Source organism: Rhinoraja longicauda, chromosome 22, assembly GCF_053455715.1.
Source record: "Rhinoraja longicauda isolate Sanriku21f chromosome 22, sRhiLon1.1, whole genome shotgun sequence".
Taxonomy (NCBI): domain Eukaryota; kingdom Metazoa; phylum Chordata; class Chondrichthyes; order Rajiformes; family Arhynchobatidae; genus Rhinoraja; species Rhinoraja longicauda.
Genome location: NC_135974.1, coordinates 19396486 through 19414580, shown reverse-complemented (window position 1 = coordinate 19414580; position 18095 = coordinate 19396486). Strand labels below are relative to the sequence as shown.

The 18095-nt window shown below is 40.3% G+C and overlaps 1 protein-coding gene and 1 long non-coding RNA gene across 5 annotated transcripts in view; one reads left to right on the top strand and one right to left on the bottom strand.

Moving 5' to 3' along the window:
• Positions 1–346: 346 nt before the first annotated feature.
• LOC144604465 (uncharacterized) lies at positions 347–16937 on the top strand. The gene is made up of 3 exons (XR_013548727.1): positions 347–470; positions 12326–12458; positions 16576–16937. It is a non-coding gene; the product is annotated as an uncharacterized LOC144604465 (long non-coding RNA).
• The window catches only part of LOC144604464 (proto-oncogene tyrosine-protein kinase Src-like), a 128968-nt gene continuing 119715 nt past the window's right edge, over positions 8843–18095 (bottom strand). For all 4 annotated transcript variants that reach the window (XM_078418919.1, XM_078418918.1, XM_078418920.1 and 1 more), the window contains 2 exons: positions 16583–16714; positions 8843–12425 (listed from right to left, as the gene is read on the bottom strand). In XM_078418919.1, coding sequence (XP_078275045.1) covers positions 12217–12425; positions 16583–16714 — 341 coding nt within the window. In that variant the 3' untranslated portion in view covers positions 8843–12216. The remainder of the gene's footprint in view (positions 12426–16582; positions 16715–18095) is intronic.

Sequence of the window (18095 nt, the reverse complement as noted above, 5' to 3'; positions counted from 1 at the left end):
TCCTCCCTATTTCAAGTCAGAATAAGGGAATGATGATGTTTGTTCCTCTTCACACCATCTACTGATTAAAATAGTAAAACTGGATAATTACTGTTTGGAATCAGAGGTCATTTGTTTATCTGTCTGTGGGCAGAGTCCACTTCCACGTTGTTTCTAAAAACAGTGGAGCCATTCTATGTTTGTGCGAGTGACCTTGTTCCCTTATCAAACTTGTCTCTCTACCCGAGGCATTGACTCCTTGTTCAGATACAGTGACAAAACAGCGAAGAACAGCAGCCAATAGATATTCTGTTTTGATTACTCTGATATTATGTCATAGCTGTGTAGAGTCCTCTTCAAATGATCATGCACACGTACTTGCAACAGTTGGTTTTCCCTTCTCCAGGTCAAGATCACTGGTTAAATGAAGCAAAAGCACAGTAACATTTAGCTAACTTACCAAAACTGAACACCAAGCTCAGGAGAAACTGGTAAATTTCATCTTTTTAAATGTAACCAGGGTGTGTGTGTGTGCGTGCGTGTCTATTGGAAATCTAATTCCAATCATTGGTTCAATGATTAGTTTGCTACATTGCTTGGGAAAGTGCTAATGTTCTGTGGCACTCTGAAGCCTAATTAAATAAAGAATGCTGATAGGAAATGGTAAAAGTTGAGCAATACAGACAACAATCCAAATATCATCAAAAGTTGCGAACAATTTACGGAAATTGCAAACAGCCAGAATCATTTTTAAATGTGGGAGAATTTGCCATAGATCTTAACAAAGATATTGCCATATATCTTTACATAGCATTAGAGTTGGAAACGGCAGGGAGGGGCGGTTCTCAAACAGGGAGGGGCGGTTCTCAAACAGTGCCTGCACTTACTTTTTCTTTTTGTCCAAACTTACAACCTCTTTGGTCATCCAAGGTTCCCTTACATTCGCTTCCCTTACCATTCCTTACCTTTCATCCTTACTGGAACATGTTGGTTCTGAACTTCAATCACCTGGCCTTTAAACAACTCCCACATTTCAGGCGTGGACATAACTTGGCATCATGTTCGGCACAATCATTGTGGGCAAGAAGGGCTCTTCCTATGTTATGGCCTCTAGTATTTGATTTTTTCCATTCAGAGTTCTGACACTCTCCCCTATCTATGCCTCTTAAAACTTTTCCTCAACCTCGGCTTCTTGAGAAAACAATTCAAGTATGTCCAACATATCCCTGTAGTTGCTGTAATACCCTTATTAATTCCACCTTATAAAGTGCTACATCACACACTTGCTGAGATTAAACTCCATCTGCCATTTCTCTGCCTTTTTTGTGTAGCTGTTCTATATCATGCAATATACTTTGACCACCTTCGTCACTGTCCACAACTTCAGCAATCTTTGTGTCATCTGCAAATTTTCTGACTCTTATACTCAATGCCTATTCAATACCTATGAAAGTAAGCATACAATACGCTTTCTTTACCACTCTATCTACCTGAGTGCCATTTTCAGAGAGCCATGGAGGTACTCATCTACGTTTAATCGGAGCAAGAGTGGGGTGCTACACTTTACTAAGCAAAGGGAAAATATACGATTAATGGCATGACTCTTAACAGCATTGTTGTACAGAGGGATGTTGGTGTCCACATCCATAACTCCCTGAAAGTGGAGACCTGATAGAAGTATATAAAATTATGAGAGGCATGGATAAGATTGAGAACATATTTCCCATGGTGCAAATGTCAAAGACGCATTGTTTGATGTTGGAAGCTGATTCAATAGTGGCGTTTAAGAGGCGTTTAGATTGGCGTATGGATGTGCAGGGAACAGAGGGGAAAGGGTCATGTACAGGCAGAAGAGGTTAGTTTAACTTGACATCATTTTCGGCACAGACAGTGTGGGCCGAAGTGCACTTTCTACATTTTATGTTCTAAGAAAGGGCTACGGATTATGGAAACTGTTAAGAAAGGTGGTGAGTAGAAGGAGATGAGGGAGGGATAGTGTGCAGGTGGGGACAGTGGAGGGAATGGATAGGGGACCCAGTGAGTGGGTAATAAGCAGATGGAACCAGGTGAGGAAGGGGAAAGAAAAATCAGCATAAGAATGGGGAAGGGAGTTAAGATAGCTTGCAACTGGGAGGTCAAGATGGCCATTGTGAACAGAGCACATGTTTGACAAAGTGGTTGCCTCATCTGCCCTTGGTCTTATTGATGCATTATCCAGAATACCAAATGCAATAAGCAAGTTTGGAGGAGGCACATGTGAATGTCTGCCTTAGATAGAAAGGCAGTAATAGGTCTGCCTGTAAGATGGTGATAAGGACGTGTAGGGACAGGTTTTTCCACCTCTTACAGTTGCTGGGGCAAGTGGCTGGGAAGGAGGAGGAGGCACGGATGGGAAAGGATGTGCCAACCTGGGAGTCACAAATAGAGTGGTACCTGTGGAAAGCAGGGAGGGGAGATGTGACTGGCGATGTGTCTTTGCTGGTGGCAGAAATAATGGAAAATGATGTGCAGGATGCAGAGGCTGATTTGATGAAGGGCAAGGTCCAAGGGAATACAGTTCTGGGGCTAGGTTGGGCGAGAGCATTTGTGCAGGAGAAGCGGGTGATGACTCCGTCAGAAGAGGGGAAGCCTCCTTTCCAGAAACAGTCAGATGTTTCTGATGGTCCTGAGTGGAAGGTTTTCTTGAGAACATGTGTGGAGGAGATGGAGAAACTGAAAGTGATTGCGTTCTTACAAGGGGCAGGGTGTCAGGAGGTGCAGTCTGGGTAGCTGTGAGAGCCCCTGGACAGTTTGTCTCCAGAGATGGAGACAGATCCAGAAAGAAAGAGGAGAGATTTGTCAGAAATAGCCCAAGTGAATTTTAGTGCCGAGTGGAAGTTAGTAATGAAGTGGATAAAATTGACGAGTTCTACATGGGTGACTGTTTGGCCAATCAAAGGAACTCGGCAAAAAATATTGGAAGGTGGGTGACACAGGGTTAGGATGAAGTACATAAGTAGGATCCAACGAACTATGGCAGCTGTCTTCATCCCTGTGCCCCCTTCCTCTTCACCCACCCACCCACCCAATCATCATTAAAAGTGGAGGTGGATAGTGGAGGAGTGTTGGATATCTCATTCTGTTTATTCGCAACTCAACATCCAATTCATACAAAACGCTATTTGGCAGGTTGTGGAGCAGTTAAAGGTGTCCCTCAAGACACAGCTAATATCTATCTTCTCCCTATTTCAAGACAAATAAGGGAGTGATGATCCTTGTTCCTCCTCACGCCATCTATTGATTACAATTGTCAATAATATTAATTGGAACTTTAGGGTGGCAGTAAAGTTTTCTGAATTTGCTGAACAAACACCAGGAGCCATCTTTGAAAGGGTTTTTTTTTTCACAGAAGCCGGAATTTGCAAATTTGCAATTGTCACCTGATGGCATTGCTGTTGCCCGATGGTGAAAATAAAATATTCTCTGCAATAAGATGTGATGAGGTTTCTGTTTGTGTACCTCTCTGCGGGCACAGTCCACTTCCACGTTGTCATCTCAAATATTGGACCCCATTCCATGTTTGTGTTGGTGACCTTGTTCCCTTGCCAATCATTTAATTTTACTCAGGACATTGACTCCTTGTTCAGATACAAAGCCATCAGGTGTTTCTAGTACTTTGTCATGCCTAAATTAAAAGCAGCCACTATTTTACTTTGATTATTCTATTATTATGTCACTGTGTCTAGTTCTCTTCAAAGGTTCATGGATACATTCTTAAAGCATGGCTGATTTCCCCTTCTCCATTCCAAGATCATTGAAGTTAAATGTAGCAAAGCCCCGTAAAAAATAACTAACATTGAAAAGCCATTCGTTTTGTCAAATAAATATCTCAGCCAAATAATATCATAAAAATATAATGTGAACAGAAAGAACATGCAAAGATATGTAAAGATGGACAAGGGATAGTCAGCATTGTTTTGTCTCACGATTCTGATTGTGTTTTTTGATGAGGTGACCAAAGAGGCTGATGAAGGCAGAGCTGTAGACTTGTATATATGGAATTCGGCAAAGCATTCAACAAGGTTCCATATGGTAGGCTGCTCAGGAAGGTTTGAGCACATGGGATCCAATGAGTGATAGCTGGATGGATAGAAAATTGGCTTCCTGGAAGCAGGCAGTGTAACTAGTGGAGCGCCTCAGGGTTCGGTGCTGGGCCCATTGGTGTTTGTTATCTATATCAATGATTTGGATAAGAACATACATGGCATGATTAGCAAGTTTGCAGTTGACACTAAAGAGGGTGGTTTGGAGATAGTGAAGATGGTTGACACTGAGCAGAATCTTGATCAGTTGGACAGGTGGGCTGAGGAATGGTTGATGGAATTTAATACAGAAAAATGTGAGGTGTTGCATTTTGGGAAGTCTAACATGGGCATAACCTACACACTGAATGGTAGGGCTCTGGGGAGTGTTGTTAAGCAGCAGGATCGAGAAGTAGAGGTACATAGTTCCTTGAAAGTGTCATCACAGGTAGAGAGGGTTGTCAAAAAGGCTTTTGGCACATTGGCCTTCATCCGTCAGAGTATTGAGTATAAAAGTTGGGAAGTCATGTTGCAGTTATATAAGACTTTGGCGAGGACACATTTAGAGTATTGTGTTCAATTTTGGGAACTATGTTATAGGAAAGATGTTGTCAAGCTGGAAAGGGTGCAGAGAAGATTTACGAGAATTCAAGGGCTTAAGCTATAGGGAGAGGTTGAGCAGGCTAGGACTTTATTCCTTGGCGTGCTGGAGGTTGAGGGGTAATCTTATCGAGGTGCACAAAATTGTGAGAGGAATAGATCAGGTAAACGCATTGCTTTTCTTGCCCAGAGCAGGGGAATCAAGAACCAGACGACATAGGTTTAAGGTGAGGGGAGAAAGATTTAATAGGAACCTAAGGGGTAACCTTTTTACCCAAAGGGTGGTGGGTGCATGAAACAAGCTGCCAGAGGAGATAGTTGAGGGAGGTACTATCGCAACATTTAAGAAACATTTAGACAGTTACATGGATGGGATAGGTTAGAGGGATATGGGTCAATTGTAGGCAGGTGGGACCATTATAGATGGGACATGTAGATCGGTGTGGGCAAGGGTCTGTTTCCAGGCTGTATGACTCTATGACTCTATTAGTCGAAGTGGACACAAAGAACTGCAGGCGCTGGTTTACAAAAAGAAACACAAACTGCTGAAGTAACTCAGTGGGTCCGGCGTCATCTTTGGGGAGCATGGATAGGTGAAGTTTTGGGTCGGGACTCTTCTTCAGACTGGAGACGGGTTCTGACCCAAAATGTCACCTGTCCACGCTCTCCAGAGAAGCTGCCTTACCCACTGACTACACCAGCATTTTGTGTCTTTATATGTAAAGTGGAATACAAAATGTGTCTGGAAGACAACTTTGGTTAGAAATCCAATACTTAGATCGTGCATCTAAGAAATTCATAATTGTTTATTTTGTTTTTCTTACCCTGTTTGGCTTGAAAAAATGTTTCAAATACCTACAGGTTTGTAGGTTAATTGGCTTGGTATAAAGGGTAAATTGTACCTAGTGTGTATAGGATAATGTTAATGTGTGGGGATCGCTGGTCGGTGCGGACTTGGTGGGCACATTAACACTATCTTATGTTAGGGACAATTTAACATTTATACCAACCCTATTAAACCTGTACGTCTTTGGAGTGTGGGAGGAAACCAAAGTTCTTGGAGAAAACCAACACAGGTCAGGGGGATATCGTATAAAGTCCATACAGACAAGCACCCTTAGCCAGGATTGAACCCGGGTCGCTGGTGCAGTAATCGCTGTAAGGCAACAATTCTACCGCTGAGCCACTGTGTCTCAAATAGCATTCTTCTTAAGTCAAATAACTTGTGATGAAGGGTTTTTTAGTGAAAGATTGACTCTGCTTATCTTTTCACACATGCTGCCTAATCCAATGAGTGGTTCCAGCATTTTTGTTTCCATTTTAGAAATTAAAGCCTATTTCACTACAGGTCAGACAGCCCAAAAAGACTCCTGTAACCATTCAAGGTACCCAAGACACTGCAACATGCTTTGCATCAAAGGTGATTTTCAGGCTCGATATTACCTGTCATCTCCTGATGTATATCCTGTAGTCATTGGTGGTTTTCATTCAAGTATGATTCACGCTTTGCTTCCCAGATCAGACATGATCAGGCTTTTCCAGCCCAGGACCTATGGGCCCTCCACTACTGTCCATAGAGGAGATACACTTGGGAAAGGTGGCACAGCGGTAGAGTTGCTGCCTTACAGGACAGGAGACCCAGGGTCTGATCCTGACTATGCGTGCTCTCTGTACAGAATTTGTGTGTTCTCCCTATGACCTTGTGGGTTTTCTCCAGGTGCTCTGGTTTCCTTCCACATTCCAAAGACGTGCAGATTTGTAGGGTAATTAGTTTCTGCAGATGGTCCCTAGCGTGTAGATTAGAACAAGTGTATGGGTGTTTGCTGGTCAGCACTGACTCGGTGGACCCAAGGGTCTGTTTCCATGCTGTATCTTGAAAACTAAAACCAAAAACTAAATGGATAGTTTTGAAGTTAGGATAATGAAGAAACCGTGCGACACCAATTTTATCTAAAGTGGCAAGAACACCTCAGAAGAGGACAAGGAATTTTCCAAGTGCATCAGCAAGATACCAAGAAAATAATAAAAGGTGAGAAAATTGATTATGAGGGAAAACCAGCAAGAAATATCAAAACAAACAGCAGCAGGTTTTATAGATATATAAAAATAGGGTAGTTAGGCTGCACATGGGACCCTCCATGAGCAAGATTGTGGAATTAACAAGGGGAAACAAAAAATGGCAGAAAAGTTAAATTCATATTTTGCTTCAGTCTTCACAGTGAAGAACATTACAAGTATTCCATGGATTTCTGATGGATAAGTTCCAAACATAATGAAATAACTTGCAACAATCGCAATCACATGGAACAAGATATTAGAAAACCTAATGGAAGATCATCACCTCATCCTTATTTAGGCTTGTATACACTGGAATTTAGACGGATGAAAGGGGATCTTATCGAAACATATAGGATTATTAAGGGGTTGGATACATTAGAGGCAGGAAACATGTTCCCAATGTTGGGGGAGTCCAGAACCAGGGGCCACAGTTTAAGAATAATGGGTAGGCCATTAAGAACGGAGATGAGGAAAAACCTTTTCAGTCAGAGAGTTGTAAATCTGTGGAATTCACTGCCTCACAAGTCTCTGAATGCATTCAAGAGAGAACTCTTAAGGATAGCGGAGTCAGGGGGTATGGGGAGAAGGCAGGAACGGGGTACTGATTGAGAATGATCAGCCATGATCACATTGAATGGTGGTGCTGGCTCGAAGGGCCGAATGGCCTACTCCTGCACCTATTGTCTATTTTAAAGGAAGTATCTGCAGAGAGAGTGGAGCCATTGATTGAGGTTTTCAAAAATGTACCTAATTTTGGGAATGTTCAACAGAATGGAAAATGGCAAATGTTCAAGGGAGTTGGGTAACTATATATCTGCCTGCTTAATATGTGTTGTTGGCAAGATGCTGGAATGTTTAATTATGGAGGAAATAGCTAGTCACTTAGAGTAATTAAACCAAGCATAATATAGTTACACCTAATCAATGTGGATTTAAGATTATTCCTATTTGACAAATTTTGTAGAATGCTTTGAGGATGGAATGACCAGAGTTAATGGAGAACCTCTATTTGGATTTTCAGAAGACTTTTAGTTTAGTTCAGAGATACAGCATGTAAACAGGCTCTTCGGCCCACCTAGTCCGCACCGACCAATGATCCCCGCATATTAACACCATCCTACACACACTTGGGATGATTTTACATTTATACCAAGTACTCCAAACCTGTACGTCTTTGGAGTGTGGGAGGAAACTGAAGATGTTGGAGAAAACTCATGCTGGTCACATGGAGAACGTTCAAACAGCACCCTTAGTCAGGATTGAACCCAGGTCTCTGGCGCTGTAAGGCAGCAACTCTACCGCTGCGCCAGCATTTGTCAAGATGCCACATAAAAAGCTGCTGTACAAAGTAAGAGCACATTGTATTAGGCGAAGTGTGTTGGCATGGATTGAAGACTGGTTATTGTATAGCATTAAATGGCCATTATTGCAAAAAGGTTGGAATTTATAAATGGGGAAATAGCATTACAAGTAAAGGCCACATCTGGAAAACTGCACAATTTGGATCTCCCTTTTTATAAAGGATATGTTGACATGAAGACGGTCCAAAAGAGATTCACCAGGCAAATTTTGGGGATAAGAGGATTTCCTATTATATTGGGTAAAATAAATTAAATCTATATTTTTTTAAAGAATGAGAGGTATCTTATTGAAACATAAAAACCTTTGGTGACATGCCAGGGTAGATATTGAATTGTTTTCATTAATAGGAGAAATGTGAAACAGGGAGAGAGTTACAAGATTGGGGGCAGCCATTTAAAACTGAAGTGCATTGGAACAATTGGTGAATCCTTATCAGAGATAAATGTAAAGGCTAGACCATTGGGTGGACCATTTAATAGGAAGTAAATACATTTTTGAAAGACCGGGGAATTGAGCACTATGGGGAACGGCCATAAGAAAGATAAGGCCTGGGTAGATCTACCATGTTGAATGGTAAGGCAGGCCTGAGGGGCCAAATGGCCTACTCCTGCTCCTACCTTATGTTCGTTAAATTTAGCAGATAATTTAGCAGGGATAATTTGTTCATCCAATGATCATACAGAAAACATTATATTTGCATTTTTTCAAAAATGTCATAATAACTTCAGTGCATTTTAATCATTTTGTTTAATTGCACAAAATGGAACATGAACTTGCAAAAAAAAAGAACTTGCTCCCCACCCTTCCCCAAAATACAAAAGAGCTTACACCCGGACATAATTATACACAGCGGAAATATGTGGAAATACATACAAAGGTGAGTATTATTAAGGTTTTCAAAATGCAAAGGGTGCATTTGTTTTATAAAAAAATTAAATCAGAATTCAAAATCAATATATTCTTTGCACAGGCCAAGAGAATGTGTACATCATAAATCAGAAGTACCATAGTAGCCATAACATTACATACACAATTCATTCTTTTCAATAAAGAAAACACATGGAATTTCAATAATATTGGCATAAAAAAAGAGATTCCAAAGAGAAATTATTAAAATTATCACTTTAGTTTTGCCAATTTATGCAGCTGGAAATTTAAAAAAATTGAGCTGCATACTTTTTGCCCTAAAATTTTGTAATACTTTATATTATATACAAAGGACTGACTGAACCTGCTCCATTGTCTGACTTCAGTGTCTTTATGTTAATTTCCCAAGCTGGTTAGAATGAATCCCCAATATATAGGAGGTCTTCACTACTATTCAGTAGAATCTTTATTATTCTTTTCCCTCACACATTGCTTCATTCCAAATGCATATTTAAGATTCTGTACAGTCTTTGATCACAGTGAGAGAAGAACAAGAGATAGGCCAGTGACTGAAAAGAGGCATTGCAAAATACAGCTAGTTGCTAATGAATAACAAATTCAATTTGCAAAAAATAATTATTCACACATTAGGAATTCACAGGGGATTATTAACAAGAATTTTCAGTTGTACCTTTTCTTGCCTGTTTTTCCAAAGTTTAACGTCCCATGCAGTGATTATTGATAGCTCCAGTCAGCCAGAAAAGGAAATACAAAACCCAATGTGCAGTTCAAGCTAAACTGACATTAGCATGTTTTCTAAAATTCACTTTGCAAGAGTTAACAGCCAAGGTTATGCAGTTGATCATGAAGAATTTGGGATATTTTTGACAGGATTATTCCTTTGTCATCTTTTCATTTCACCACATCAGTCTCCATCTTTGTGCTCATCTAAATAGTTAAAGGCATAGCCTGTTCTTTCCAACAGGCTTACGTTATCGTTTCTCTTTTGAGAAGACAGCTAGCAATGGTGGCAAAAATGTTGCCACTAGTTCACAAGCTTCAGCATATTAACAATTGCCCATAGAGGTACTTATAAAACACCATTCTGCTCAGAGGTCATTTTAATGGAATTCAGACACTAATGTGTCTGGCCCGCTGAGTTACTTCAGTTTTTTGTGTCTATCTTCTGAAAAGGAACAAAATTGTTTACACATTTTTGGGGGGAAAAGGGGCTTTCTCTGATACAATTTTCGAATCATTACAGCATGGTATGGTAACAAAACTCTTTGGATCCAACTTTATAAATGCCTTGATACAGCACATACAATGATGGTGATTTAAAAGGGAGCCATCACCAGGTGTGGGGGGACCACTGTGGGGAGGTGGTGGGGGGGGGGGGAGAACAAGGGGGACAGCGCGGGGAGCGGGGAGAACAAAGGGGGACCTGGCGCGCATATTTTTAACCTTGTAAGCGCTCTTTACATGGTGACTATTTGCATACCTTGGGTATGCAAGCAAAGAATTTCACTGTAACTTGTCACATGTAACAATAAAGTATTCATTCATTCAATAAAGCCATGATCTCCCTATGGCATTTTAACCGATCTTTGCTATTTCAGTACAATATATCTTTTGTACCCTAAAGCAATAGTGTCTATTGATCCTCAATTCCCATATCTGACTCCCACAGCTGAACTTGACCTGGCCATCAATGAGAAAATAATCATAAAGGTAATTGCCACTTCCCATCTCAGAGCCAGCCAATTACAAGTAAAATAAACAGTTTTCAACATGTTGTGAAGCATGTTTCCAGACATTATGCAGCGAATAGGAGGGGGAAAAACGTGTCATGCAATCCTGCTGTAGTGTGCAAAACAGAATATATATGTTACAGCCTGTGCAAAAATACTTTCATTACCTTAAAATGCAGGGTCTTGAAATCCCACAAATATTAGTGCTGAATAATTTATGGAATTGTATGAAATTCCTTTTTAACCTATTAACAGGTTTAAAATAAATGTGTTAACATCTCCAGTTAAAAGGATTTTCACACAAATGTATATCTTAATATTCACATAACAATGGTCAAACATGTACACGCTTGTCTTGAAACTAAGCGAATATTTATTGAGGCTGGTTTATTCGCAATGGAAACATTTTTATCATAGTATTCCGTAAATATTTCATACATCCAGTGAAATCAAATGTGCATCTGTAATAAGCAGTCATGTTTGGCACCTCATTAATTCTGTCTGGAAAACAGACATTCTGTCTGGAAATTTCATATTCACTTTGGCCACCAGAGGACAGTCCTGAGGACAACCTACTACAATGGGGGTTGGGTTTGCACACATATACAACTGAAACTATGATACAGGAATCACTGTTGCCTAAGATACCTGCTATAACCATTTCGAGTAATACTATCTCTACAGTCTCTACCAATTTGCTTTTTATTCTTAAGAAACAGCAAAATGTTTCATTTTCATGTTCACATTATTGCTATATCAAGTCATAAAAGATGGCAGCTTAACCAATGTTTTCACCACTCTCATCAGCAAAAAAAAAATCATTATATACATATCAGTACCACAGGGAAGACACAAAACACTGAAATGCTTAGGTTTGACCATCATATTAATCAGAATAATTTTTCTACAATTCATATGGATTAAAAATATAAATAATAATCACGATAACAAAGGCATGTTACCAACAATAATAAAACGGAAATGTGCAAAATGGCTTTATGATGTTGCAATTTCCATTTAAGTAAATTGTAGATAAAAACATTGTTTTTTTTCTAGATAAACTAATCCAGCACCAAATGCACTTTTGGTGTCTTTTAATCCTTGGTTGGATAGCAATATTTTCCAAATCTATAAAACTAAAGAAAAATCTGTTGTAAAGATATTCTACATTTGTTTCTGTAGGTAAACTATAGCAGGGACAGTCTGTGGATTTTTAGAGATGGTTTAAAAATTAATTAAGGAGACAGATTCCTTATCTGGTGTTTTGGCTTTGCTTGCACAAGGAGATTCTTCATTACCTCTTTCGTCAGAACCTTCCTTACCCATCAACAGGTGTTGAAATGTAAATTAAGTATCTAGACTGCCTCAGAAACAAAATTATCTATACACTGTGAAACAATATCCAAAAACGAGTTAGTGCACAGTGCGTGGGAATTCCAGTTATTAAGCAGATTTGAAGGCTGCGTGCAGCTGGGCTGAGGGAACTTTTGCATTCTCAAACTGCACAATGTCTCTGATGCTGCCTTTAATGGCTGGGCCTATAAGTTTTCACCTGGCTGGTATTGAGGTTCTGTGGAAGTAAAGTAATCTTCTAGGAAGGCTTGCAAATACTCAAAGGTTGGTCTCTCTTCTGGCTCCTTCTTCCAGCATTGAATCATGAGATCGTGGAGGGACTCGGGACATTCAGGTGGGCACGGCATTCGATAACCACGCTCCACCTGATCCAACACCTCACGGTTCACCATTCCTGGCAATCAGAAGAAATGGACAAGAATAAGAGGTGAACGTTTTTGCATCTTATAGCCACTCATTCCTATCTTTTCCTCTTGTCAGATGCCTTAATATTTTCCTTCTCTACAAAAGAGTACAATAAAAAAAGACAAAAATTACAGCAATTTGAGAAATCTGACTTCACAAAATACTGTTCCCATCTGCAATCAAGCAAATATAATTGATTTGGTTATTTGATTATTAATTATTTTCAAATTATACAACCCTGATCCCAAAATTAAATTAAAAAACATTTCAGGGATAGAGATATACAGTGTGGAAACAGGCCCTTTCGCCCAAATTGCCCATGTCAACCAACATGTCCCATCTACACTAATCCCAACTGCCTGCATTTGGCCCATATCCCTTTAAACCTATCCTATCCATGTACCTGTCCAAATGTTTTTTAAATGTTGTGATAGTACCTGCCTCAACTACTGCCTCTGGCAGCTCGTTCCATATACCAACCACCCTTTGTGTACAAACATTGCCCCTCAGGTTCCCATTAAATCTTTCTGCCTTTTAGCTTTTCCTATCTTTAATTATCAATTATAGCACTTGATCCTTCACTCTGTTTTTCAAATTTTGTATTTTACAACAATGCCCCTTTATCTTGTGCATCTAACAAAGCCACAAAGTCCTATGGCACAGAAACATAAACAACTAGAATTTCACACTGAGTGATAAACAAAGAGATCAGAATATGGGGTATTCGTCATGACTGCTTTGAGCTAGTGAGATCTAGAGATAGCATAGGCATAGATGAGTGTTTCATTAGTGAATAAAGCTGGGGTAGGAATGGAGCTGGGTAATAGAAATAGCTGGTCTTAGTGAAGTCACTGAGCAGTGGATCAAACCTCACCTCAGGCAGGAAAACCTAGATACAGTCCGGTTTAGTTTCAAACCCCATGGAGATGGAGTGCATCGGTGTGGCTGCCAAATGGAGTTTGTGATGGGGATCAATGATATTGGCTTTGGTATTTGGAGGAAATTTCTGCACACAGACCTGGATTTTTGAGGAGTAATCTTGGAGAAAGAGGAGAGTTCAAGGTGGCACTGGTGATTTTCAGCTGAATTTTGTCTGTGCAAAACAGCTCAACGAAAGCTGTTTCCAGATGCATTTTAAATTGTTTGAAAAGAACCTTGTCAAAAGACTTCCTGGCATGGCGTACACACTGGTTCTGTGCTTCTGAGGTAACAAACAAGTCCCAATGGGATACCCAGATCCTGGTGCAGAAGAGGCAAGTGAAACCTAATGGTGTGGGTGTGTGTGTGCTGTCTGAATTGCTGTTGTAAATGTCACAGTACTGATGAATGGGAACACACCACAGCATTACCTATTGGAACACTCATTTTCAAACTAAGTTGTTACTTCTTCTGATGTGTAACCTTTGAATTTATGAAGCTATAATATTTATGCTAAAGCTACCAACTTAAAAACAATTAAATTAAATTGAAAGCCACCGACTACAAGATGCCAAAGCACATATTTTTGTGCAATTTTATGTACAGTGGGCAATCAGGTATATGAGGAAAGTGACAATCTACGGCTATAAACATAAATTTAAAAGTCTGGTTTAAAATTTACATCTATTTAGCTTGCTCAGTCAGCCAGAGACAGGATGTGACATGATCATTGGGTGGTGGTTGCGTTGTGAATCATGATGTTTAAATCATCATGACTGCAATGTAAAGAGGCTAATGGATTAGTTGGCCATTCCTTGCCCAATTTACCTACATTAGCTGTAATTTATGAGATAAATCTCCTGAAGCATTCGCCCACTGAGTAACTTTCATTTCCTCTCCTTAAGGCACTCTTTCTTATTACTTGGCTTATAAGTTAGTCACCAGTGCCATTATTCAATGCCTTGACAAATGAGAATGTGCAAACAAGAAGAGACATCAGGGAGGAGGCTACTCCACTTTAAATCCAAGATTTACACAGGAAGGTTCATGGGATGGAAGAAGACTGAAAGCTTTAGCTGATTTTTGTCTTTCCTTAGATCATTGTTAAAATATATGAATTTATGAAAAGTGGGAATAACTTATTCAATTGAAGCTCTCAATTGGAAGGATATCATTAAGCTGTAAAGACTAATATTTCTGCCAGGTTTCAAGGGCCTGAGCTACATGGAAAGTTTGGGCAATCTAGGGCTAGTTCAAATCTAGGATCTAATCTTATAAAACATGAGGGGAGTTAAAAGGATGAATGCACAGAGTTTAAAGGGATATGGGCAAACACAGGCAGGTGGGGTTAGTGTAGTTGGGGCATTTTGGTCCTCATGGGCAAGTTGGGCTGAAGGGCCTGTTGCCATGCTGTATGACTCAATGACTATGATTGAGTATGAACTGTGAAGAGGATGCTACGAGGATGCAGAGTGACTTGGACAGATTGGGTGAGTGGGCAGATGCATGGCAGATGCAGGATAATGTGGATAAATATGAGGTAATCCACTTTGGAGGCAAGAACGGGAAGACACATTATTATCTGGATGGTGTCAGGTTAGGAAAAGGGGAAGTACAACGAGACCTGGGTGTCCTTGTACATCAGTCACTGAAAGCAAGCATACAGATACAACAGGCAGTGAAGAAAGCTAATGGCATGTTGGCCTTCATAAAGAGAGGAGTTGAGTATAGGAGCAAAGAGGCCCTTCTGCAGTTGTACAGTGCCCTGGTGAGACATTCTTGCTATTGAGGGAGTGCAGCGTAGGTTCACGAGGATAATTCCCAGGATGGCGGAACTGTCATATGATCAAAGAATGAAGTGACTGAGCTTGTATTCACTGGAATTTATAGAATCTTATAGAAACATATAAAATTATTAAGGGATTGGACATGCTAGATGCAGGAAACATGTTCCCGATGTTGGGGGACTCCAGAACCAGGGTCCACAGTTTAATAAGGGGTAGGCCATTTAGAACTGAGAGGAGGAAAAAAAAATTCACACAGAGTTGTGAATTTGTGGAATTCTCTGCCTCAGAAGGCAGTGGAGGCTGATTCACTGGATGCATTCAAAAGAGAGCTAGATAGAGCTCTTAGGGCTAGCGGAATCAAGGGGTATGGGGAGAAGGCAGGAACGGGGTACTGATTGTGGATGATCAGCCATGATCACATTGAATGGCAGTGCTGGCTCGAAGGGCCGAATGGCCTACTCCCCGCACCTATTGTCTATGTATCTATGATAACAACTGAGTGGCATTTCATTCAAAATAATAGAATGGTTACAGCAGTATTGAGACCAGGCCCTATGCAAGAACCAATCCAGCTAACACCAACCCCCAACCTCTCCCTATAACCCTGAAAATTATTTTGTTGCATGTACATATCTTGCCTGATTTTGAACATTACAGTTGAATCTGACTCCATAATTACTCCTCGCAGTACAATGCAAGCCCCAATCGTTCGTTATATCATTAGATTACTCCTCATGTCACTTTTGGATTTTCTGCTCATCACTTACATAAGTTCATTAGTCGTAGGAGCAGAATTGGGGCATTCGGCCCATCAAGTCTACTCCGCCATGCCTGATCTATCTTTCCCTCTCAACCCCATTCACCTGCCTTCCCTCCATAACCTTTGACACTTTTACTAATCAAGAATCTGTCAATCCCCACCTTAAAAATACCCAGGTGCAATCATTGTCCTCTAGTTCTTGGCCCATCGACCTGAAAGAGAAGTTTCTATCTCCTCTCGATCAACTTTCTGAATTTAAGTACCTGTGTTAAACTCTTCTGCAGCCACATCTCATTCAAGGAAAGTGACCAGAATCTACACACATAATCAACGCTCCTCCTCCCTCGAGACACTTTGGTAAAATCCCTCTGCTCTTTTTTCCAAAGCCTTAACATCTTTCTTATAGTGCAGTGCACAGAATGGGACACAATACTCCAGATGCACTTTAACTCTTACTTATTAGCTCTTTTATAAAGTGCAGAATCCTGCATTTCCAGAATTTTCATTTAAGTTGCTGGCTCACACAAGCCCAGACTGGCAAATCGGGTTAATATCAACAAGGGAATTATACATGGCATTTGTAATTGTTGTATTCAAAAGAGCAGGTTGGCTGTGCTATTTCCAAGCCTATTGTTTAATATGCAGCTAACCAGTAGATTAATTTTGTGTTTCAGGATTTACCTGGATATGGCACTCTGCCCTTTGTAGCAAGTTCAGTCATCAGAATTCCAAATGACCACACATCTGATTTTATGGTAAAACGGCCATACAGTGCAGCTTCCGGAGCTGTCCACTTGATAGGGAATTTGGCACCTGCATCACATAAGTGCAAATGAAGAAACAAAATGATGAGACAACTCATATTTTGCCTGCACAATAGTAAACGAGTATATATTTACTGGGAGCAATTCCACCGTGTTGTATTGTAGACCACTTAAATAATTATAAAACAATGCAGCAGCAAATGATATATTTTTCTTCAATTATATTTGCTTAACCACACCATAAGGGCAAATGATTTAATCGGGAAATGGGAACTGTATAGGAGTTACTAATGGTAGAAGGCGATTATAGAGATTGAGCTAATATGCAAGACTTATTTATTCCACTAGAGAATATTTTACAGTTTAATGTCCATGAGATTAATGTAGACACCACATTTATTTACTCATAAATTCTAAATTACACTCCCCTAACATATTTGTTTTACCAATAAAATGTCACTTAGAAAATTAAAAATAACTTAAAGGCAGGTGATATTTGATAAATGGTCATCAGCATGAAGAATTAACATCAGTTTTCTTTCTCTACACATTTCTTTCTCTACACATGCTGACAGACCTGTTGAGTATTTCCATAATTTTCAATTTCAGCTTTCAATAACTGCAGAATCTTGCTTTGGAAACATGTACATTTTTGTCAGCTGCAGGCAACCAACAGATTGCTGAATAAAATTTGAAAAGCTCAAGAAGGGTCCCGACCTGAAATGTCACCTATTTACATTCTCCAGCTAGTGCTACTCGGGAGGGTTTAAACTAGAATGGCAGGAGGATGGAACCAGAACAGCAGGTCGGCAAAGGGAAGTGCTGATGAGAAAGAGGAGGTTATGATGAGCATGTCTCAAAGGAAGGATGGGCAGGGAGAGGTTCATGAATATGGGGATGATAAAGGACTGAATTTTCTTTACGTTAATGCAAGGAGTATTGTGGGTAAAGTTGATGAACCCTGGATCAGTGCTTGGAATTATGATGTTGTAATATGATGTGATGTTTTTAAGTAACTTCGACTTACACTCCACTCTCCTTCCCCCTTGCCCCATTCCTCCACCCTAGTCATTTACCAATTCCACTGTTCGCTGCAATGTATCCCTCATGAGATCAAACCTCCCCTAGCCAACAATCAGCCTACCAGGTCACCAGCCTGCCTGAGGTCATCTGAAGAAGGGTCTCGACCCAAAACGTCACCCATTCCTCTCCAGAGATGCTGCCTGACCCGCTAAGTTACTCCAGCTTTTTGTGTCTATCTGAGGTAATCTGTTGCTGGCCGTGATTTGTCCTGGTCTTTTCTAGCCTCCAGTTCTTTCCCACCCACCCCCAACCCCCGATTTTCAATCTGAAGAAGGATCCCAACCTTTTTTCCATTTTCTCCAGAGATGCTGCCTGATCCCCTGAGTTACTCCAGCAGTTAGTGTCTA